Source organism: Zonotrichia albicollis, chromosome 17 (genome assembly GCF_047830755.1).
Source record: "Zonotrichia albicollis isolate bZonAlb1 chromosome 17, bZonAlb1.hap1, whole genome shotgun sequence".
Classification (NCBI taxonomy): Eukaryota; Metazoa; Chordata; class Aves; order Passeriformes; family Passerellidae; genus Zonotrichia; species Zonotrichia albicollis.
This window is the reverse complement of record NC_133835.1, coordinates 850,117-874,522: the sequence shown is the minus strand read 5'-3', so window position 1 is coordinate 874,522 and position 24,406 is coordinate 850,117. Positions and strand designations below refer to the sequence as shown.

General features: G+C 40.1%; 1 protein-coding gene across 14 annotated transcripts in view; it reads right to left on the bottom strand.

Annotated features, from left to right (window-relative positions):
- Positions 1-24,406, bottom strand: part of PHF20 (PHD finger protein 20) — a 73,085-nt gene that overhangs the window by 5,213 nt on the left and 43,466 nt on the right. For 8 of the 14 annotated variants that reach the window (XM_014273078.3, XM_014273077.3, XM_074553484.1 and 5 more), the window contains 7 exons: positions 23,525-23,704; positions 19,851-19,949; positions 17,936-18,097; positions 15,513-15,709; positions 9,573-9,672; positions 4,384-4,579; positions 1,614-2,010 (listed from right to left, as the gene is read on the bottom strand). In XM_014273078.3, the coding sequence (XP_014128553.2) occupies positions 1,614-2,010; positions 4,384-4,579; positions 9,573-9,672; positions 15,513-15,709; positions 17,936-18,097; positions 19,851-19,949; positions 23,525-23,704 (1,331 nt within the window). The remainder of the gene's footprint in view (positions 1-1,613; positions 2,011-4,383; positions 4,580-9,572; positions 9,673-15,512; positions 15,710-17,935; positions 18,098-19,850; positions 19,950-23,524; positions 23,705-24,406) is intronic. The other 6 variants (XM_074553486.1, XM_074553489.1, XM_074553490.1 and 3 more) reach the window with 3 other exon arrangements.

Genomic DNA, 24,406 nt, shown 5'->3' with positions numbered 1-24,406 from the left:
TTGCTGAAAACTATTTGTACTTTACAAACATCTGGCTTTCTGAAGGTAACATACACATGTGGAGTTATCTCCCTGCCACTGTTCATCTGGAAGATCCTGCACTTAATCTGTGCATCTCAGAGAATGCTGAAGCTGTTCCTAGAACCTGACAATACAATACACCTTATAATAATCAACTAAATCAACAAAAGAGCAAACAATTCAGGAGTGAAAAGGGATTTTTCTCTTAAGGAATCCAATCAAAATCCTACTAAAACTTTTGCTGAACCATCTCCAAACAAGCATTACCACTCCTTACAAAACTTGACTACAACATCAGCAGTGCTCATTCTACTCCCCTACTTTTCTCATCTTTCTGCTGAAATATAATCCTTTAGAAAAAGGCTCTTTAAGACTGAAGAACTAAAATATTTCCTTTTCTAGGAAACAAAACACAATCTCAACAGACTGACAAAGAAGTTGAAAGTTGCAAATTACAACTTACATATGGATGAAATAAGAGCTATCCTAGCTTTTAATCTAAAAAAAGGGAGCTCAGTATTTAATGGAATCATAAAATTGTACCGTAGTTTGGGTGGGAAGAGGTTCCAAAACCTTCCACTACCTCAAGTTGCTCCAAGCCCCATCCAGCCTGGCCTTGGACACTTCCAGGGATCCAGGGGCAGCCACAGCTTCTCTGGACAACCTGTGCCAGGGGCTCACCACCTTCACAGGGAAGAATTTCTTCCTAATATCCCATCTAAAATCTAGACTCCATCTTAAGGCCATTCCCTCTTGTCCTGTCCCTCCATCCCTTGTCCCAAGCCCAGTCCTCCAGGAGCCCTTCAGGCACTGGAAAGGGCTCTCAGGTCTCCCTGGATCCTTCTCTAGGTGAACGCCCGCAGCTCCCCTAGCCTGCCTCCAGAGCACAGGGGCTTCACTCATTTCCCAGAGGGTTTTCAGTATTTCTCATCCCACATTTCATAGGAATTGGTACTAACAGAATCAAATTTTTTGCACTGGAGAGCAGAAAGGCCTCTACTAGGCTGACAGAGATGACAATGAGAACCAAGCATTGAAAGCTAAACCTGAAGGGCTACAGTAGTAAGAAGAAACAGGACTATTCCATGGTGATCAGTCTTAAAAAAAAAAAAAACAACACTTCAGGCTGATACCTTTTTTTTTTCAATCTTGAAATGCTGCCTGAAGAACCCAAAAAATTAATTTAGCTATTAGAAAGAACATGGAAAAAAGATGGACACAGTTAGAAGCTGGCCTATCAGTGTATTTGGTAATATCATACACACTTGGCCTCTTCTCTCTCTGCTAGTGTTTATGTTTCATTTAAAAGTACACAAAAGTAAGCAGCAATGAGCTACCAGTGGACCATAATACATGGTCCATGCTGTTCAAACAACTTGAGGCCCAGAAGTCAACCTAGAGTTTTAAATTATAATATAAAATGAAGGAGTTGATCACATCATTTTAGTTGTTAGTGGCAACTTATATTTAACAGTCTAATTAAAAAAAAAATAAACACAAACAGACCAAAAAATATTTTAAAAGGCTGAGGTTTGCAGGTTGCCAGGAAAACACATGCTCTTTGCTAGAGAAGGCTATTTTAATAAAAATACCTTAGAGTAATTGTGTTTAGATTCATTTTCCATCTTGCATATTTCTTGGTCCAGATTCCATCCAAACCTCTCTGAGAAGGTATCATCCCCATTTTCCCTTATTCTGTTTACTCCATCATCAATGGCTGAACCTCTGGTTTCCACAACCAACCTCTGCTCTATGGCAGGGTAGTAGGCCCGAGGCTTCTGGTAACAGTGTTCACTCGTGATGTAAGATTCCTCCACAGAAGGAATTGTTGAGGGTTTCTCAACTGTCCCATTCCAAGTTCTATAACTTGCTGTCTCCTCTTTGCAATTTTCCTCAAAGTGAATGATGTGTTTTGTATGGATTTTTTCATCCACCGTGATGTGCTTCCATGGATGACACCAAAGCTTTAAGTCAGGGTGTTCTTTATTTCTGTTCAAACATAAAAAAGTAAACCATCCAATTTAAATGCCAAAGTGACTAAGCAAACTATCTTCTTGCATAAAGAAGTTAAGTAAGAATAATTATGGAAAAAAAAAAAAAACCAAGGTTTGGATTAAGAAAAAACTTGAAGAATAAGCTGCAAATATACACATACAACTTCTCACCAATGCTGGCCCTTCATGGAACATTTTGCTTCAATATTTGCAATTTATTAGCAGCAGAAATTAATTTTAACAAGGATATTTTTAGTAAAGGTATGGTACACCAACACTGCAACTGTAGTGGCATCTCAGAGTGGCCAGAGTTCCCTTCATCTGTTCTTAGAAAAATTCTTATTTTAATTGTCTTCAAATTGACTAATACGTTATTTATTTCAGCAGAAGGGACAACTATAGGTATCAGATTATTGCAAATATAACAAACAAAAGATTCTGAGTGAGCATTGTAACCCATGTTCCTCCTTGTGTAAAGCATCAAAACAGCAGCAAAGGGAGAGCAAAGCACCATACTCTGCTATACTGGAAGGGCTGGCAGCTCATCTGCCACAGGCTGCAGGAACACAGCAGAGCAAATCCTGCCTCTGAAGGCCCTGCTGCATTGGGCTGCACAGATGGGGGGCTGCCCTCAAGCCTTCCTCTCTGCTTCCTTGCAGAGGTGGACAGACTCATTCTATTCAGCTGATCCAGCTTTTCTAGCTGTTCACCAAACCATTGAACAAAACATGACCAGCTGACTTTGGCAGTAACTGCTTTCTAATCCATCCCGCAGCAGCTCAGTTTCTTCAGTGTCTCTCAGAGGAAACCAGAGCGAGTACAGCTGCCAAGGATGTGCTCAGACTATTTCATAGAAGCATCTTTGACTTCAGTGCTGGCACAGCAAGGACAGAGCTCCCTGGTGAACCATCCTGAAGGCATGCCCCGAAAAGTGAAAGCCAGGTGTTCATTTACCAAAGCTTTCTGCTCAAGCTCCACTCATCTGCAACACCTAAAGACACTGTACTTTGCTCAAACCAGAGCAAGGGATAATTTTACAAAAGACAAAAAATTTGTCTGAAAAATGATGCACCAGTTACCAAAGGATGAAAATTCAAATGCTAATACTTGAATAACCTTTTAACTGCTGCCTGCTGAAGGTCCACCCTCCCACGGCACTGCCGGGGTCACCTTGTGTCCTTTGCCACCTCCCTGAAACCCCGAGCAATTCCTAATAATTTCAGGCACCTATGAAATCATCTATCTATTGCTGATCTGCATCAAAAATATAATAATTATTCAAATTCAGCAATTATTCAAATCCCTTCTAATTTTTATCATGATAAAGAAAACATCAGCTGAAGCTTCTAACCAGATGATCCAAACAGGACTGCACCTCACCTTTAATTAATCCAGGCCATCATACTGACTTCAGCATGGGAGAGAAAAGGAACAAAACCTGCAGCAACCATCACATATACACCCAGTGCTCCTTACCTCAGTGCTATGTAAATCTCACCTGAAACTCAAATGTTGCTCTTTAAAAAAGGCCCAAGGAGTAGCCTTAAAGTATTTGTTTCAGTCTCCAAAAAGGAAAGAGATTACTTACAGACCTAAATAAAAGGATCCCACAATGGAAAAGCAAACCCTTATGTTAAAATGGCTCCTCTCTTGCTTTAAGCATTATTCCATGTCAGTGAACCTCCTGCATTACCACAGATTTAGGGGAAAGGTCTAAAAAATGCCAAAATCACTTTGTTTGCAAATTATCAACTAATAAATTACAATTACGGAATTCAATAAATTTAAAACTGCTAGATTTGAGTTAATTTTTTTTTCAGTCATCAGAACCCAAGGTTGACTTTAAATAGGAAAATACACAAAAGAGTTGAATTGATACAAAAAAAATATTTTATGTAAATAATTGCTATTTTCTGTAGATATAGCTGAAATAACCTTTCAGAAATGAAGTACTGCAGGTTGCTGAGAGTGTGACCACTCTCCCACTGAATCAAAACAAGACACTGTACCAAACAAAAATATCTGATTCCTTTTGGAGAGGCTATGACCAGATTTCCTGGAATGGAGAAAGCAAGTGCTGCAAAAATGAAGTCATGGGTTATAAGTCTATCCTGTTCTTACTTAAAATCCATTTGGGTGATTTGGGAAAAACTGTCATTAGGTTTATTAGTTTAACCCTTTCTATACACATTGTCCATTTACACTCATCCCACTTAAACAGTTTTCAAATAGCCAAATCCTTTCCCAAGATCACATCAGCAATTCAAACTGTTTTAAATCCACACAGCACAAATGCAAGTCTGAATTTCTGGCTATTTTTACACATTCCCGATGAGAACATGCCGGCTGATAGGTAAAAGCTGCTTACTGTAAAATGCTCATCTTCAGCTGCAGCCCGTGCAGGACCTCGATCACTCGCTGTACATCACCAAGCAGCTGGTGAGTGGCCACTATCTTCTTGGCATTCTGGTGGGAGTAATTTTCTTCCAAAAACGCTAAGCCATGCATGTGACCATTACTTAACCACTCCTTTTCATACCAGTACTTTAAGCTGGACCTCTGACCTGAAGTGACAGTAATGAGTGAGTTAAAATGAAAAGTTGACAGTGCTGGTAGTAATCCTGATTATCTCTAGGTACTGCAACAGCTTATTTGATCTTATCAATAGAACCTGTAAAAGCAGACCAATGAAGAAATTAAGAACTTGTAAAGTAGAAAGCCAAAAACCTCTGCCCAACTGTAAACACATTCTGACACCAACTTCCACCACAGGACATCCACAACACACAGTTACAGATGAGGCTGAGAAAGGTGCATTTTTAGCAGAGTATCACACTGTCTAGTTTAAGCATGGTTATGACAGAAGTTACAGTCTGACTGCAGCTCTCTGCAGACAGTAAAATGCAGAAAAAGGCAATTAGCTTCTCAGTGATCTTGTTTTTAACATCAACATGTACTAGTACAGTTGTGCAAAAGTAGATTTTGAAGGAATCAAGGCTAAGGTTCCAAGAGAAAACTTGCCTGAGTCAAGCTATTAATAATGATAATTAATAATGATAATTCTATCTTAAGAGATATCAATGTTATCTCTTGATATTGAATATCAGCAACAGCTGAAATGAAACAGTGCTGAATGTGAAAGATGTATCAACAGAAGTAACTTAAACTGCTAAACAAATGGTATTACCAGGAAAGGTGCTTACTAAATCGCAAACACACACAAAAACCCTTCACATTAAATACCTAACAAAAGCTCCTCCACATCCTGTACCATGTACATTTACTACAGATATTCTCAGCGGACAGCTCAGCACCCAGAGAACCCCATCAGTCACTGCCTATGTACAGCCCAGGCAGCAAGCCCACAAAACCAGAGATAAAACTGGAACACAGACTGGGAACCATAATTGCAAAAAGGTCTCCAATATAAGCAGGTTAATGTTGATTAGAGGAGAAGCTAAAAAAAAAGAAAAAGGGAGTTACTAGGCAGCAGAGTGAGACCGAGGCTAGAACTACATAGAATGGGTATTAGGTGGCATCAGAAATCATGACAGGGTGAAAAAGAATTTTGAAAGGTGCATCAGCTCAACCCTCCAGGCAGATACACTGTATCAAGCAGGAAGGCAAGCAGAATTTTTGGTATGGTCAGAACGACATTGGAGACACTCCTGGCCACCTGCATTGGCCCTCCCTCATTAATTTCTACATTAGAGAAGCTGACATCTGAGACAGAAAGTACAGTTCAGTCCACAAGAGTAAAACAGTGACTTTGAGAACTTCATGGTCACCTGAACAACTGAGGTGATGTGCACCCTGAGACAAAAAGTGCTCCCTTTTGAAGTATATAACCTGAAGAGGAGACACCAGACTATGCCCAGAAGCAATTGTGCTACATAATCATCTTGATCACGCTTGAGCAAGGGTAAATGTTAACAAATCTCTTAAAAATCCTACCCGATTCAAAAAGATCTGAGTAAAACAGCAGTTAGTACAGTTTTTAGACAAAATTACACTAAATTTCCTTTTTACTTCTAATAGAATGAGTGGTGCTGTTCCAAGTCCCAGCAGTATAGGCTGGGGAAAGCTCCTAAGTAAGAGTCTGCTGAATTGCCATGCTCAGTTTTAAAAGCCACTTCTTTGTAGATTCATACATCTTATCAGCTCACTTCAAGCCAAAAACAGTCACTGAAAAGCCATCTTTGCAGTCAGAAAGTTGGACATGTTTTCCTTTTTCACAACAGCAGTAAAATTAAGACAGAGCTAAAAGGTAAAAATTAAGTCCCCTCCAATGTAAACTTCAGAATCTTGAAATTAATAGTTAATGATGAATTCAACAAATGAAGCTGTAATCACCTTCTCCACAGAAACACTCATTCAAGTGTGATGACACAACTTCAGTCTGCAAGTGCATTTAAGTCCCTTTAAAACTACCTTCAACTGCCATAAAGCAAAATATCTTTAAAATTCTAGAAGCAAGGTATTCTAAAGAGACCTTAAATATACTGCTGTCTCTGTAGTAAAAGTTTAAAATTTAGGTGTAGCATGTCTTCATTGCTGAGAGTACAAGCAACAGCAGTAAACATACTACACAAATCTGTGAGTTGAAGTACGAAAGAGTTAGTAGCTTTCAACAGCCAAAAAAACCCTGGATCACAATCCAAATATGTACATAAATCAAAAAAGTCTTTTAATCAGGTGAAAAGAAATCAATTTTCTTGCCATTTATAACCATGGCCTTAAGTCCAAACCTCATCCTTTTCACTTTTGGCAAGTCTTTGTAATAAATACAGTAGAAAGTCAGAAAATATTTGCTTAATGTAATTTTATCTGCTGCGTAAGATGGACTAAGATGTGAGAAGTAGATTTGTAAAGGATTCTCAAAACCTGACTGAAAGCTCACAGTCTTGTACATCTGTATGCAAACTCTGAGATAACATGTGCTGACTCAGGAAGGCCATGGAATAGAGATGACATTATTGAGAGAGAGATTGAACTAGAAACAAGTTTCAAAAGATGGCTTGTAAAAAGACCTCATATTCTTGAAAATTAGAACTGTGAAAGATGCATTGTAGGAAGACCACATGAGGTAAAGTAATAGGTGATTGGTGTCAGAAGTATGAGCACCATTGTGCGGCAAAAGCGAATAGGCTGAAAAACATTTATAAGATATTGTAACCAGGAAACAGGCTGGCTTCTGATGGAATGGCATTGAGGTTTACAGGTTGTCCGTCTACAAGACTGATAATGGAATACAATCTTTAAATTGCCTTTCAGTTGCCCTGTCTCTGCAGAGTTGGGATTTTCCAACACTAAGACATTTTAAAGTATCTGCTAAGGAGGAGAGAACATATTGCTTAATCAACTCTGACTGTGTTACCTCAGGTAAATTCCAATATACAGGTTATGCAGGTGTGTTGGTTTTGCACAGCCTGGTTGTGGTAGTGGGGGGAGGGGGGCGGGCTCGGTGGCCACAGAAGCTGTTGGAAGCTTCCCCCATGTCTGGCAGAGCCAATCCTTGGTGGCTCTGAAGATGGACATGTTGCTGGCCAAAGCTGGCCTAATTTGAGAGGTTGGTAATGCCTCTGTGATAACAGATTTAAGAAGAAAATCAAAACCAAGGTGTGTGGGAATTCAGCACATCCCTCCAGATGTCCAGAGTTGCCAAGGTCCCCGTCAGGGGGCTTGGAGACCCTGGCATTCTGCCCAGAACACCTGGAGGCTTGATTTTGATCCTTCTAATGAACTGCCAGCTTGGCATGGGGATGTGAAAGCCACACAGGTTTGAATGGTGTAAAAACAAGGTGTTCACAGGGTGAAAACGTAGGTTTTAGGATTTTTTGGTATAGGGGCTATGTGGACAAGATGGAGGAATCAGGCAATGTCTAGTCCTTCTTTCTTCTTCTCGTTCTCCATTTTCTGCAGTGATGTTGGCACTTAGGGACTGGTTTAGAGTAGAAGTGTGCTGTCTAACATAGGTGACGGTATTGGGAATTAAGTGTAAATATGTTATACGTAGTTTGTAGTATAAAAGGACAACACCGCCTCGGGGGCAGGGAGAGTGCCTGTGGCTGCCTTGCTGAGCAGATCTCGGCTGGGCAGAAAGAAAGTTTTGTAGATAAGAAATAATAAACAACCTGAAGACTGAAAAAACTAAGAGTCCAGGCTCATTCTTCGAAAGTGTGAGCTGCCTCAGAACCATCCCACGCACCTCAGGGCAGAGACAGACAGCCGACCCGAGAAAAGCGCAGTTTTTTCTTTCAGTCCCAGAAGAGGAAGAGGTGAGAACGTGTGAGGGACATAGCATGGTGACGCCAAGGTCAGTGAGAAGGAGGGGAGGAGGTGCTGCAGGTGCCAGAGCCAAGGTTCCTCTGCAGGCTGTGCTGAGGACCACGGTGAAGCCGCTGTGCCCCCGCAGCCCACGGGGATTCCCAGGGGATGCAGAGACGCAGCCGCAGCCCCTGGGGGAGATGCTCACACTCGAGCGGGTGGATGCCTGGAGGGGCTGTGATCCACTGGGAGACCTGGTGGACAGAGAGGGCCCCTGCTTCCAGGCTGGAGCAGCCTGTCCTTGGAGGACTGCAGCCCGTGGACGAGTGACCCAGGCTGCAGCAGCTTTGGGAGGACTGTGTGCCTGTGGGAGGGGCTCACGTTGCACAGTTTTGGGCACACTGCTGCTCCTGAGATTGGCAAGCCACGCTGGAGAAGTTCACAGAGAACTCTCTCCTGTGGGAGGGACCCCACGGTGTCACACGGCAGCAACTTCCCTGCCGGAGCAGGAGAAGAAAACCTTGAGTGATGAACTGACCAAACCCCCACAAGCTGTTTCCCTGCACTGTTGGTGGGAAGGAGGGAGGGACTGGGGAAAGAAAAGGTGTTTTAAGGGCTCATTTTACTTCTCATTATCCTCCTCTGATTCTGTTGGTAATAAACTCACCTTTTATCTCTAAGTGAAGCCTGTTTTGCCCTTGGAGTGTTTTCTCCTGGTCTCAACTCCTGAACTCCTTGTTAAATTTTTCTCTCCTGCCCAGCTGAAGCAGGAGAGGGTGAGCAAGTGGCTTCTGTGGGTGGCTGCATTGGGCCAGCATCACACCAGAACAGCAGGTAATGCAGTCAATGACAAGAGCCACTGCTGAGGAGAGCCAGAAGCCTTCTGCTGACTTATTTAAAAGAATGCATCAGCCTGATTTGTTGGGGGAGAGCTGCAGCCATATCCAAGATGTACCCATGGGGAGTCTTTGCTTGAGCTTCCTGTTTTCTACACTCCTTTGCCACAGTCAGACAGTACAATCCTTATTATAGCAGATATGTGCCAGATGGTCATCACAGTGAAAACAGTCTTTTCCATTCCTGTCCTTTTGTAATTTCATAGTATTGGCTCATGGACATTCACATAAATTAAATTTCCTGAAACTGAAACTTGCCTACAGTCACAGACACAGGTGAGGAGAAAAATGACATAGTTTTTCAGAGAGATAGATACAAATACAGATTAGATATAGATGAATTAGTAGATTTACTACATATATAAAAAGGGTCTGTAACCTTAATTTTCTGTACCTGGAGGATCTTGGCAAATATAGCAGGTATATTTCTCAGGTATATTATCTTCCAGTAAGCCCATACAGACTCCATGCTGCCAGCACAGACACTCTTCACACTGTTCAAAGACAAGAAGTGCACAAGAATAGAAATGAAGGCTAGAGGAGCTCAATACCATTATGTCAATTAAGAAGCACAGGATCTACATATTTTAAGACAAAAAGGTCTACTAATATACACACCCCACCTTCCACTTACAAACAAATACATTACAGAAACAGACTATAATAAAATGTGAGCCCTCCACAATTTTCATGTGTGTTTCTGGAGAACAACAATTAAAAAGTACAAGCAGAGATTCTGAAAGGTACAAAAATACTCCCTTTGGAAATGAAAATCATTCATGAGATGCATGTGCTCATAACCAGATAGCCAACAGAGCAATCAAGCTTTCTTCACCAAAACAGATCAATTTTTCTGAATTCAAAAGCTTTCCCCTTGAGAGGAATGACAGGTTTGTCTTTACAAACAAACTGTGGGTCTGCTAGTAGATAAAACCAGCACTGAGAGATAAGAGCAACAACAGGAAGGATTCCACTGATTGATGAATGGAAAAAGGTATTTGCCTTTAGAAACAAACGGTAGGTTTACTGATAAATGAAATTGGATATTGAAAGATGAAAGACACAATGGGGAAACCCCTAAATTCCCTAAGAACTAAAAATTAAAAAGGAGGAGCTATACATTAGAGGGCAATCTTTGGTATGAGGCATTCCGGCAAGTCTGTACCTCTAAAGTGCCTCAGCCACAGGGGAAAGAGAGAAGGGAAATGCGGCTGGGAAATTGGGATAAAAAGGCCAGTGTCAAAAAATTGTCCTCCAGAAATTTGAGGGACCCCAGGGGAATGCCCCATGGCCTCTCCCTTTATTTGAATAAAGTAAAAGGGCTCCTCTGTCTCCCTTTTGCACATAAACCTCTCATGTTTGTGGATTACTCTTCCTGACAACCTCAAACAGTAATCCACATTTAGTTATCAGATCCCAGAGATTTTTAAGTCACACAGGAGTGTTATAAATAAAAAATCTGCCAATTTTTTTGGGGAACAAAAGGGTTGCAGAACCAGTAAAACCAGCTGCTGCCAAGGTGAAGTTCTACCTGTTTGTTATTGTATCACCAGTCGTTCTTGTTAATTGCTCCTTTTGTATTGGTATGGCCCTACCTAAGGCTAAGCTATTCTTCTTCCCAGACTGTGAGAGGGGGGGACATGGGAGAGAAAGCAAAATAGGCTTGAGACCAGCATACCATGGGAAGCAACTCCACCAAACTTACCGAAAAGACCCCCAAAAAAAGGAGCCAATACAGAATTAAGAAATTAGAGTGATGTCTGAACGTGAGGAACAGAACGTGCAAAGATGCTGAAAACCTTTGTTGCCCCTCACCCTGAGCAAAGAGCTCAGCTGGAACCAAGCCCCGAGCCTGGAAAAGTCCAAAGCTGGGTAACATGGTGGGGCCGGGACCCCCAGCTCTGCCCCCAGGGGACAAAGCTGCACATTCCTCCTCCGAGTCCCCCTGGGAGCTGCCATGGCGGACGGACCCGTCCCCGTCGAGCCTCCCGACCTTGAGCTGATCACTCTTAATAAACGCATTGAAAGGAGAAAAAGTCTCCTGCCCTGTTTATTTCAGGAGTAGGCAATATTATGCTTTAATGATTCTTGTCCCTCCAACATTTTATCCACTTCAAGGGTAGCTCTACTAACACAAACCTACAGTGCAGATCAGTTGCACCAGCTTTAGGAGCATCCAACATCTTTCCAAGGCAGGACAATCATACTGGCAACGACTGAATATAATTTGGATCTCTTTAGCACAGTTACACCATTTAAAATGCAGTCACTGTTCTTAAAGCCATGCTGTTCTAGAGCAGGGAAAAAACTATTCACGTTTTGTCATTTTCTCCCCATCAGTATTTTAATGTGACAAAATTGTGATTGTAGACTACAGACCACTGAAACATGGAACAAAACCCCACATAAGAATATTAAGTCTATTTTGATTGGAAACTGTGATGTGAGTTGAAAGTTACTATTTTCCCAGGCAGTGAGACAAGAGATTATATACCCCTTATTTCTCAGAGCATAAACCAAAAACAGAAATGTTGGGAATGCAGAGGACTGCAGTATGAGCTAAACCAAACTCTAACAGCAACTGCAAGGAATTTCACATTGCTCTTCATTGACCTACAAAGATGCGAACGTGCTAAACATTTCATCTGCGCTCAGCATCACTTGAATTATTTCCTTATTACCTTATCTCCTGCCCTTCCTCAAGCTAGGAGGGACAGAAAAGGACAACCAGACTTTGAATACTTCACTGCATTAAATGAGTGGTCTAGGTGTGGAGGAGATGGGAGCTCTGGGATTGGAGAGTGTAAAAGATTAGAGAGAAACAGGTTTCTGAAGGACGGAACCAACAATATTTTGCCTTCCAAAATCGGTAAATAGCCCTAATGCAGTTGGGAGATATTTTCAAAAATGGCAGACATAATCCTCCTTTCACAAATTAGAGCCAGAAAAAGTTGCTCTAAAACAAAGAAAACAGATTAAGAGAAACAGACTGTGCTAAAAATAGGAAGGGAGCTCCTGGATCTAGTTACACCTGCATCCTATGGAACATGCCATATGGTACAGCGCTGCACTCAGTGTTTTTCCAGGCAATTTTGCCCCGAACTCTAGCAAAGCATCTGTCCTATGTTGCAAATGCGATTGTAACCAAACTATGCACTCCACTCCCATCTACACTATTCTTGATGAATTGCTAATGATGGGTTGTTTGCAAGAGCTGCCCAGTGCACACCAGCCAGCAGGCTGCAAGGGTTAGACAAAGAGGCCAACCACCCCCAAACCAGGTACATCAGGGTAGTTCTCTTGTCTTCACAAACTGACTTAACTGTGATAACAACATCCAGCCTAAGGGGGGTCATCTCTGCCATCAGGCCTTAATGCCCCAATGGGCAGCTGTAAGGACCTAGGCCATCAAGGATCCCCAAAACATCCTATAACTCATAGGATTGCATCATTCCATTGTGAAATTCCCTGCCCTGGGGGAGGTATTGAGCATCCTGCCCATATCTGACCATAATTTATCTGGGTGCTTTAGGAATTTAGGACACCATGACTACTGGGCAGATCCAGAGGAGGACCTGAACTTCCACAGGAGGACTAGATCTCCCAGAGGACCATTGCTCTCAACTTCAACCATCATTTCGCAGGACTACTGTCACTATTTGATAGGACTGAGACCACCACCCTGCCCAACAGAACACCAGGCTGCAGTCTGACTTTAAGCCAGTTTTTGTGTATTGTTGCATTTACTGTAATCTTCCTAATGACACTGTAACTCTGACCTGAAATCTCTCTCACGTAGTTCTGTGGGGTTCATTTGTCCTGCTGGTTTACTTTCAAACCAGCACAAACATCCCAACTTTTTAAAATTTCACTCAACTGATATTTAAATATTCACCCCTTCAGGGTACAGGTGCATTCTTTAACTTGCAGGTTCTAGTGCACATGGCGGCTGCTAGGCTACAGGTTACTGCTCCAGCACATGCTACTGGGAAACTACTCCCTGCCCAGGTGGTAGTAGGGAGTTTCAAAGCATTCCAAGCAGAAGATTTAGAAGAGAAAAAACATACAGCATTGTGCAAAAAATATTTAAATTGAAATTCAAGCCACAAAATAAATAAACCCAAAAGATGTGCATTTAAAGCAGCTTTTCACCTTCCAGAACAAAAATATCTCAAGTCTGTTTACATCCATCACCTCTGAGGCCATCAAATCCAGCCCCAGAATTTTCTGCATCATACACAAATTCATCAGTGTTTCGATATAAAAACCAAAAAGATGAGGCAATAACAGTCTGTCTGGATTTCTTGGGTCTCACCAGGAAATCGGACTGCTGTGCCTCCAGAAGGAACACAGGGCAATGCTACACTGCTGCTTTACACCAGCTCCATAAATGAAGTCTAGTAACCTCCCTGTAGAGACTGGAACAAAACAGCACTAACCAACAACACACTATTTTTCTGTACTTCTTTTTCCAGATCTAATTTCTACTAACTGAACTAGATACTTCTATAAATGCAAACCCAGATTTCTGCATCCCAGTGCAATAAATGACATCCTTAATGCACAAATTGCTCAAGACAATTCATTTAAGGCAAGTACAGGTCAAAGAAAACTTTTTATAAAATCTTTTGAATGTGAAGGCAAATTATTAGTTTAAATACCTAAAGGAACTCCCATTTTAACTGTGTATGAGTTTCATTACACTTCAATGTTCCCCAGTCTTTCATGGACAAGGTGCTGATATGTTTAAAATTAACATTTTCCTGCATTATTTCTATATTTGGCACATTCATGGCAATGAACACAGCTGAAAGACAACGCTTAGCATTCTCCCTCTTGTAAGAGAGGAGGGGATACATGTATATTGGGAGCAATGAAGCTCCTGCAGATCCACGAAGAAACTGCCCCGGCTCCTCATTTCGCTATTAAGACGGGCACGCAGCAAACCCAAGCAGGCATCCCAGGTGCCAGCATATTTCCTATTACCTCAATCCCCACCAAGAATGCAGATACTCACAATACTGCTCAACTGCATCTCTCTTCCAGAGACCAGTTCTTTCACAAATTAATTCAAATGTTTAAAAGTTTGCAATATGCTAAAAAAGCCCACCCAAACTAGTTCAAGCTAGCAAGGTAATCTTAGAAACAGCCCACAAAACTCTAAAGGAAAGGCATCCATAGGCTGCATCCAGAGCAAGTTGACAGCTCCCTACATCCTGCAATCCTAACCTAGTATTGAACTTCTGCCAGTTCTACTCCCAGGCTATTTCTTTGTGATTTTCTGTGAGCTATCTCCTCAGATAGCTTACTATCTACCCCCCTTTGGTCACCACTGTCAGACTCCTTTTCCTTCATGTACAGTCTGGTGCTATTTACTTACACCTGACCACTGCCCATCACTCCACCCTTCCTTACTAATCCATAAATTACTTTATGCCCTGCATTGTCAGGATCTAACACTAAAACTAAGTTGTGTGAAGTGAACCCATCACTAAGAGAAAAAGCATCATACCTTCCACAGCAAGGTTCCATGAAACAGCATGGAAACTCAAAGAAAATGATTTAGAGCAAAAAATTATGAAGAAATTTAATTGATTTTTTGACTTCACCTCTTGAAATTCATAGGAACATCATTTCCTGATAATTTACAAACATCTCAAAGTAAATAGGCAAGTAACTTCCAAGGTTTTTATCAACAGTTTTAAGCAGGAGAGACAACAGAAGCCTCTACAAGTTTTCAGTGAAGCTGATTTAAAAAGAGCAGATACATGTGGAATGGACGGATGGTCTTAGGCAGGTTAGGAACTCTGAATTTGCAGACTACTGCAGAATGGACAAATGACAAATGCAGTTCTGCTTTAAAGCAAAACTCTCAATTTTTTTCTTTTTTTTTTTTTTTTCCAGCCTGTCTGGAGAATTTTATGTGTAAGTTAAGCTTCTTACCAGGGCAGAGGAATGGGAAGTACAGAACTATGTCATGACAATGTTCTGAACAATCTCTAAATTAGAGGGAGCCCAAAAAAAAAAAAAAAAATCACTGATTTCAAATATGCGTTCTCAGAATCAAGAAAGTCTTCTATGTTTAGCAAAATTCTCAAATAACAAACCAACCATTTTTGACTTGGAGTGAAGTTTCCTCTTTCTTTCAATTAAAAATCCTAAACTGTACTATGAAGCAGAAGTTAACTATCGGAGCAGTCACCCTTACAGATTACCTCAAAAAATGCTATGTTTTTGGAAGACAACAATAGTTTATTATTTCAGGTACAAAAGTTTCTCTACTGACACCTTCCACTGCATTCACTAAAATGTGCATTTACCTTCCATTTCATACCTGAATCATGAAGTCATTTTCTTCTCTTACTTCGCAAACACACCGAACAATCTCAAAATCACTCTCTTCAACTTCTTCATCAGGGTTGGTGGTTACATCAACATCCTGACTGCAGTCATCGTCACTCCATGGCAAGCTATCCATAGATGACTCACTCAGGGTGTCATCCTCTGTACAAGAAGTATTTACATAAAATCCTGAGTAATTATAAAAAAAGGTCCCTCAAAATCTCATCCCAAGTATGCAAATATACATTCCAAAAAGCATGAGTTCACAGTGCAATTTAAGGAATACCACAATTTTACCAGTTTATTGAAGGTTACTACATAATGAAGTTTTATAGTCTCCTTAATGGCTCTCTCAAAATATCCATCTTAACAGCTTTTGTCATTAAAACTGTATTGTCAGCATACAGCATCTCAAACCAAGGCACAAAGTCTCTTCAGGAAAAACTATAAACAACAAAACCAGGCTTGTACATTCAAATAGGACTCATGCTAGCTAGCTGCTGCAATTGGTACAGAATTGTGACTTGGCACTTCTAGTGCAGAGCTCTCAGAAAGTGGCAAGAGGGCTCTGTTTTATGAACCATTTAATCTCACGAAGTGATGTTTCCATGACAGAAATACTGGATCCAACACAGAATTTAATCCTGCTTCAGAAATGATTTTCATTTTATCTTCTGTTTAGGATGCATTTATAAACTCACAGGCAGTGTACTGCACAAGGTGTTCTTCCAGAATGCACCCACACTACTTAGCTGAAGCATTAGTACATCCTAGATTGAATAAAACTGCCAAGAATTTTAACTGAACAGCATGCTGAATTGAGAATCATACCTCAATAATATTAAATCAACAACTGCATCTTCCCTGGGGATAGAATGTGAGGGTCAGAGGAAGAAGATGAAGTATTTTAATTATCTGAAAATAATTTAATGAGTTAGAGGAGAATGGAAGGTAAAAATTGTAGTCTTAAGTACAATGGTGGGGTCTCACCTACCGTGAGTATAACTACCTCCATCATTTAGCTCACAGAACGCAAATACAGAACTACAGGTCTGTGGCATAAACTGTATTTTTTGGGGAAGCATCTGTTGTCAAAGGGTGAGAACCCAACACTATAGTTTATTTTCATGTTTAAAAGTTCTGTTCCACCTCTGAACTAGGACACTCTTTCCTAAAGTACAGCGGAAGTGACGGGATGGGCACACTGCACTTCCACATCACCATTTTTTACACCAGATCTTGTTTATCTAGGCACAAATTCTGCAGATGCAAAAAGTAACAAAACTATTTTAAAAGGATGAAATAAAATAATTTCTGGTATTTTTCACTACTTTCAATATCTATCAACTGATCAAAAGAAGTCTGAGCAACTGATGGCCAAGCTACTGAACTGTATGTCATACAGTTGATATACTCCAGAAACACAACTGCTCAGACTGCAAAACGTGTTTCAAGACATTACCACTATCTGCACTTCAGTAGTTTTTAACGTTTCCTGTTTCACCTATAAAGGGGAATTTAATGAAGCTAAAATTTACTTTTGTCTAATAACAATGAAAGTTATGCAAAACAACAACAACAAACTAGCAACAAAACCAAAAACCCTCAAACAAAAAGAAACAAAAACACCCAAAACAAGCTCAAACTGTTCTCAACCATGTATCTGTACAAAAAAGAATTTAACGTTCTTGTATAGAATCACGCTGTCTTATATTTTCTATTTCCTTCAAATCTGTGACTTTTAAGAAGAGAAAAATCAAATGTTTATCTTTTTTATTGTACCAGCTTGTATCAGTAAGTAGTAACATGGAGCAAGACATTGAGAATAATGAAAGCTGGTACACAGCAGCCAGACTTTCATGGGTTGTGTGAATGAAGTACTATGAAGAAGACATCAATAAACAGTACTCAAGAGCTTCACATATGAAGCTCAGAAAGTCATTATAAGCATATTCATTCTGTATCAACACAACTACACATCACCACACCCAATGGTCTCTTGAACACAGCGAGCTCGCAAAACACCCACTCTTAACTCTGAAGGAGTTCTTACATTGTAGAAACTTTTGGAAATATGAAAAAATTATTAAATTGTAACATAGTTATTTTAGGAGTTAATAAGGCACTGAAAAAAACCCCGCAAAATGAGTTTGATTTCTGAGATAAGGGCAACAGTCTTGAAGTGTATATGAAAGTAAAGTCAAAGTAAAAAGCAGCAACATCAAGCTCAGGCAAAAGAACTGGGTCCAGTCTTGTCAAGCAGGGGGAAAGAAATACACACAGCCCTGAGTAAGAATAGCCAAATTTATACAATAAGAATCAGTTTTCAAATATGTTAGTGCTATTCACATATTTACTGGTAATGAAAGACAGAACTAGAAAGCCAGAGAGGAGAAAGAGGAAAAGCCATCTCACCATTTGCTTTTGATCTTCCCTTATGCTGTCCAGAATCAGTGCAGTGAAGCAAGGTGCTTGGATGAGCAAATGATTTACTTGAAGAATTAGATTTTGTGATAACTGATTTTTCAGGTGAAAGCTCTTGTGAGATATCTGTGTTGTCCCCAGTGCCCGAATACCCTGTAAAATTGTAGTAAATCATGAAAAATCTATGGTCAAAAAAAGCTGACAGAAGAAACAGCACCATGCATGCCCACAGCAGAAATGTGTAACTCCCTGAGCCAGTTCCCAGTATGCTGGAGCTCTGGGACTGCACGATGCTGCTGCAAGATGCACAAGCTTTCCAGAGGCAAGAAGGTATTTTCTGAACCAGACAATTTTATGCTGCTCAGTCACTGTTTACTGCTGCCAGAAGTGACAAAGGTCTAAGTGATCAGCCTTTCCAGGCCAACTATTCTTCAGACTGAGTAGGTATACAAATACCTTTGCTTTACAGGCACTTTCACACAAGCACCACTAGCTGGAGACCTCCCCCTCACATCTCACTCTTACTCACATGAGGTTATACACATTCCCTAATTTCACAGACTTCAAAGCATATAGAAAGCACTTGTTTTCCTAGTCTATGTATGGAACAGAATGCACAGGTGGACAAGCCCAGATTAAGAGTGTGTGAAGAAAACACCTTGACTAGTTTCCCTGTGAGGCCTACAATGGATATAAATCAAGGCTGGCTGAAGTTACAAGCAGCACTCTCCAGTTACCTGGAAAAAATCTTCACAGCTCTGGACTGAATTCCCATAAGGTCAACATCAAAAAAAGGCATGCAACATCTTAAAACCCAATGACAGACTGATAGGTGGCTTGTGGGGACTTGGTGCATAAATCTACAGATTACATTTTGCACTTTATCATTACACTTGTGAGCACCATACAATCAGAAATTCATTAAAATTATTTGTTGCAGTACAATTCTAAGTGACTTGGCCTATGGTTCTTCCAATCCACTCTCTTGATAGCTTGCCCTATTCATGGCAGCAATCAGAGAATTTTCTATCTCAGAAACTCCTCCTTAGGGAGATGTAGTTTCACAAACGATGCCTAGCAGATTGAAGTATGCTGTATCCCCATCAATAACAGAGGATGTTGTCACACTTGATCCTTAAACGTTTCAAACAAATTTTCCAGGATCGGCTGTGTTTTCAGTAGCGAAGAATCCATTACCTCTAACACCTGGGCCACTGTCTCAAGTTCAAAGCTTGAAGTGGCCCCAGGAAAGCATTCCCAAGCCTCCACAGATGAAACCAAGAATACATGTTGCTACTACAGCCACTTTAATGTAGTGCAACAGCATGTTATGAGACATGAAAGAGGGACACAGCTGGAGTTTAGACTTTAAACTGGGCTTTTACTAAATCTCTACAGAACTTCTTTAAGAAAGAAATTAAGGCTGTGACAGGTTTAATTGGGCTCATTGTTACAGCCCACTCCCCCTCAAAGTGAAAGTGTAAGAAATAATAAGGTTAACAGCAGAAAAAAAGGACTCAAAGTTTGCAAACTCCAGCATTCATAAAGCAGTCCCAGAGCACACAGGGCATCTGCACTCTCTTAATTGGGCAAAGCCTGCATAGAAGCACACTTATTAAGGAAAAGCCTGACTTATACACTGACATTCATTTAGGAGTGACATTTATTCTGTGCCATTACAAGCGCTATTACAAGCCACCATCCAGCATTACTGAGGAAGTTTAACCAGGAAATAGATTATCTTGTCAACCACAATTTAAAATCAATTATTTAATAAAATAAAAGCTAAGTGAAGAAAAAGGCTGAAATGCAATGCCTGATCTTAAGTGATCTAAAGTGATTTTTTGCAGGTAATAAAACAAAAGAATGAAGCCAGTTTCATCTACAGAAGAAAAATGAACTTTACCAGGCTTAGATCTCTTTTTCTTTTTTTTCTTTTTCTTTGACTTGGATCTTTCATAGTCTTTGGATTTTTTTTCTTTGCTCTTCTCATGTCCTTTAACAACTGAAATTAGACAAAATTCCAAATTAGTTTAAAAAAATATATACATTTATTCTACTTCATAATGTTCTTAAAAGCCTCCAATTCTTTTGGACAATCAAGGCCAGTTCCCTGAAAAAAAACAAAACACAACAATAAACCCAAGAAGAAGAAAACTTACTTTTAAGAATTCCCCAGCTCTCAATTGGAATAATCTATTTTAAGTCCTAATTTGACTGTCCCGTAACAAAATATAAGCATCATGTAGGAGAAATGAAATGTACAGCAGTGCCCACTTATTATTTACATGCTTCAGAGATCATAAAAACAACTGAGGGATTCGTTATGTCCACTTTTTAAATTATGATGACTGGACATTTCACTAGCACTGTAACAGAACAAGACCCTAAACTTCAGTTCAGTTCCCCAATCAAATATTTTATTTATATTGAAAATGGAGTAAAAATGATTCAGCTGGCTTTAACTACTCTCTCAACATCCGCTCTCCATTCTATTTTTATGGGATTAAAACCACACCATAATTATGAATGACTGACAGCTGTCAATTAAGTCTATCAAAGCATGCTTCCAGAGCATGCACAATTCAGTATAAGCCTATTGCAAGGGCATGTACACAAATGCCTGCTTTCCAGACCCCAGTGTTTGGTTACATCCTATCTTCCAGATTTAGGTCCCAGCACACAATTTCTAGATACTTATGCAGTTCCTTATGTAAATTACCCTGACTCAAAGATTAATTAATGCCTATTATGGAAGGATGTCTTGTATCTCAAAATGGCTCTGCTCTCAGAGTGCTTGGCTGATTAGACACTCACCATCCCATTCCGAAACCTATTTCAATGTCAGATGATAGAGATCTGAATAAGCACTTGAAGACAGTGTATACTGTAAGAAATCTTCACTTGCACAAACCATTTGAGAACCCTAGGTTGTCTGTAACCATTTATAAAGTAAACCAGCAATACCAGCATATTATATCAACCCCTTTCACACATCAACAGTAAAGTCCCCGATTCATCGGCTGAGTATTTATGGCACAAACAGTCCAGTGAGAAACTGCAAATGGCAGTCACATTTAATCTGCTCTGGTAAGCATGAAGGACAAGCTTAATAGCTTGTCCTCAGGAGACTCTTTAGCTCTGCACGTGCCCATCTCTCTGAGTCCTCAAAGATTTCCTGCTATTTTGCTATTTCTGTGCCCCTCTTAGCACGAGGTTAGCAAAGGCGCCTCAGGGAGCTCACCCACACGGCCACACCAGGCACCTGCAGCAGGGCTGGCAGCACAAAAGTCACCTTGTTCCACCTCTCGGTGTTGAGGGAAATTAAAAAAACCCAAACAAAAAACAGGAAAAGAAAAGGTGCATATTCAAGTGTCAAACACAGTGCTTCCAACTTCCTTCTTACTTTCATCTGTTCTCATCTCTTGTACTTCCAATGGTCAGGATCCTCTTGGTACCATTCCCTTCTCTTTGCTCACAGGGATGCAAGAAAGTTCTACCATTTTGTTCTTCCAGAAGGGGCAAAGAGAGAATAACTGAGCTAAACAGAGGTAGGTAAATTTTCCTTATTTTCATGATGATTTATCACATGATCAGATTACTGGATTTCTTTGAAGATATCCAAGGGCACATGGGAAACTTCCTAAACCACTATCAAAATATTCAAAATAAATGTAAAGAAACTGTCACTTTCTCCACCTTGCCCCTGGTAAGCTTCCCCATATGTCTTAAAATCTGAAAAAAAAATCTAAATATTTGCAAACTTCTTTGTGGAGCTATCTTCTGAAATGCACAGCAGTTAATGCATGTTTCCATGAAAAAAAATCTTCAAAGAACAAGTATTCGAGTATTATACTAGAATCTTCCAAAACTAGGTACTAAACAATCTCATTGTTTAAAGCAGTTTCTTCTAAGTGCTCTGAAGTGTAATGAATTTTCACTGACATAAGACCAGACAGAGAGACTTATCTAGGTTATAAGCATCCTCACAGATTCACATAATCAAACAGAAAGATAAACTGAGAAACACAATCCTAGAAATTAAGCAAAAACAACTACATTTTTAATGGTTTGGAGTTTTTTTGAAAAGACAGAGGATTTCAACTTCCTTGAATGGCAGAGACTCATAAGAACTGGGATGAGTGCTCACCATCCTCCATCACATCACCACTGTGAAAGCTCATTATAATCTCTAAATGCCACACGTGCACATAGGACACATCCCACTGAGTGAGGAGATACTGATGGGCCTCATTCAGACCTTCCCACAAGGAAGGGCAGCGAGGGATGCACAAGAAGAAACAAGATGCTAAGTACTGTCTGTCTGCTATGATCAACAGGACAACACAGACACAGGCAGCTATGAGGTGATCTCCAGGACAGAGCATCTGTCATAGATACAGCAGTCTAACCTCAGATTGTGTTTGTTTTCCTCATCACTGTGACTCAAGTTTTTTCTTACTGAAATAAAGTGGTGATGCAGTAATCTAGAAGTAGGTTGGGAATGATTTATATATTATTTCTATACATACAAAATATTATTATTAATATGTATTGTTTCTATTGTGTATACATACATCCCCCCATCCCATCTGGCTGTTATCCACGGATATTACAGCAGATTTCAGTATAAACAGCGTTTACATGATACCAGTGAACAGTCAAAGTCATGAAGTTCTTCAGAGATGTCTAGTAGCAATTGCTGACTACAAGAAGTGGTCAAGTGCTATTGAAAAGAACCCCCTACAAAACATATCACCCTAGGTCATGGTGCCTCATGCCCACCCCCATCCACCTCTTTTAAGTTTAGGTATCTCAGTAGGTACAAGATTACTTAAAATATTTAATGATTTGGGCAGCCAGGAGTTTAACAGAATTAAGACCTACAACCTTTTAATGACCTTTAATACTTTAGTACTTTTTACATCCTATAAATGTTACCAACTGACTGGGCAGAATAAACCCTAGTGCAGAGAGCATGAAAACTTATAAAATTACATTGAAAAAACACTGCTTACATTTTATACCATACATTTTTACAAAATTACTCTCTCTAAATGAAGGGTGTGAGAAACAACCGCTCACTTAAAAAAATTGAAAGGGTTTATTAAACCTTAACAAAAATACAACAAAGACTAGGCAAAAGCAGGCCTGGGAACTGCCCTCATGGCTGCCCACCACTTGTTTGGCTCATCTCCAAGGTGGATGCTTCACCTTTTGTATCTCTGCCTCTCCTAGAGCCTTGTCAGTCAACTCCTTCCTTCCGATCCAGTGGTGGAAGTCACTTTCTTACATTCTGATTGCAGGTCAAGTGTTGCCATAGTAACAAGCCAACCTTCCCAAATCCCTGGATTACCAAGACCATCCAATGATATCACATACCAGGGGGAGCACATTGCAGTCACATAACTATACATTTATAAAACTTTTTTTTACCATATATATAATGTTTACCCCTTAATTGTGAGAACCAACCATTTACTCATCTATAAAAAAGGTATACAGAATATTATCAGTTCCTTACAATGTTTAAAACTTTCTCAAGACTTTTTCCTTTCCATGTTAAACCAAAAGCCGTACCATGTTGAACTCTTTCTCTTTCCCGAGGTCTCCGCAGTGCTCTTGCTATGTGGTTCCTGGTTTGGTCTCTAATAGAATGGCGGTGACTATTTAGTGCACTTACAGGAGTTGAAGTTCTTCTCTTTTCTACTTTTTCATCTCTATATGGGGTACTCCTGAGGGTTATGTGTAGAGGAGCATCTACAAACAGAACAAAGACCAAGTCCAAGCTTTAAATACTTTCCAAAGTCAGTCTATTTCAGCAGCAGCAGCTCTGACAGACCATGTGGAATGTTTCTGATCAGACGTTGCTCAACTCAGTCCTAGCCCTAAAATGCTAAAAGCACCAATGTTTTTGCTGGATTTGCTGATGAGCTTTTCTTTCAAAAATAAACAAGGGATGTCCACTTGTCCATTCCCAAATCTCTATTCTTCCAGAAAAACTGTGACTTTTTTTTTGAGAAAAGATGAAAACAGAAACAGTTCAGTTCAGCAGAGACACAGGTTGGGTCATTTTTATTAGCTCCTTCAAGAGAAAAAGTGCCCAGTTGGTTTCATTAGAGGAACCACAGCCAGTTCTCCTAAGTGTGCTTTGTAACATACACAGAAGTGGAATAAAGCAGCTCTGCACATATTAGGAAGAACAGTTTTTAAATACATACCACTGAAATAACAGTGTTTCAATGAAGAGTGAGATGCAAGAATTCAGAACCCCTACCTGAAATTCATAAAAATCTTAAGATGCAGACATGGCTTCATATGAGATTACAATTTTATTTAAATTAAGTCAAACTGTTTCATCCTCCTAACTGCAAGTAGCAACTCCTCCTGAAAAGACTCCTGGACACAGAAAAAGAGCAGTGAAGGTGATAAAAGCTAAAGCTGCATGGCAGATAGGACAGC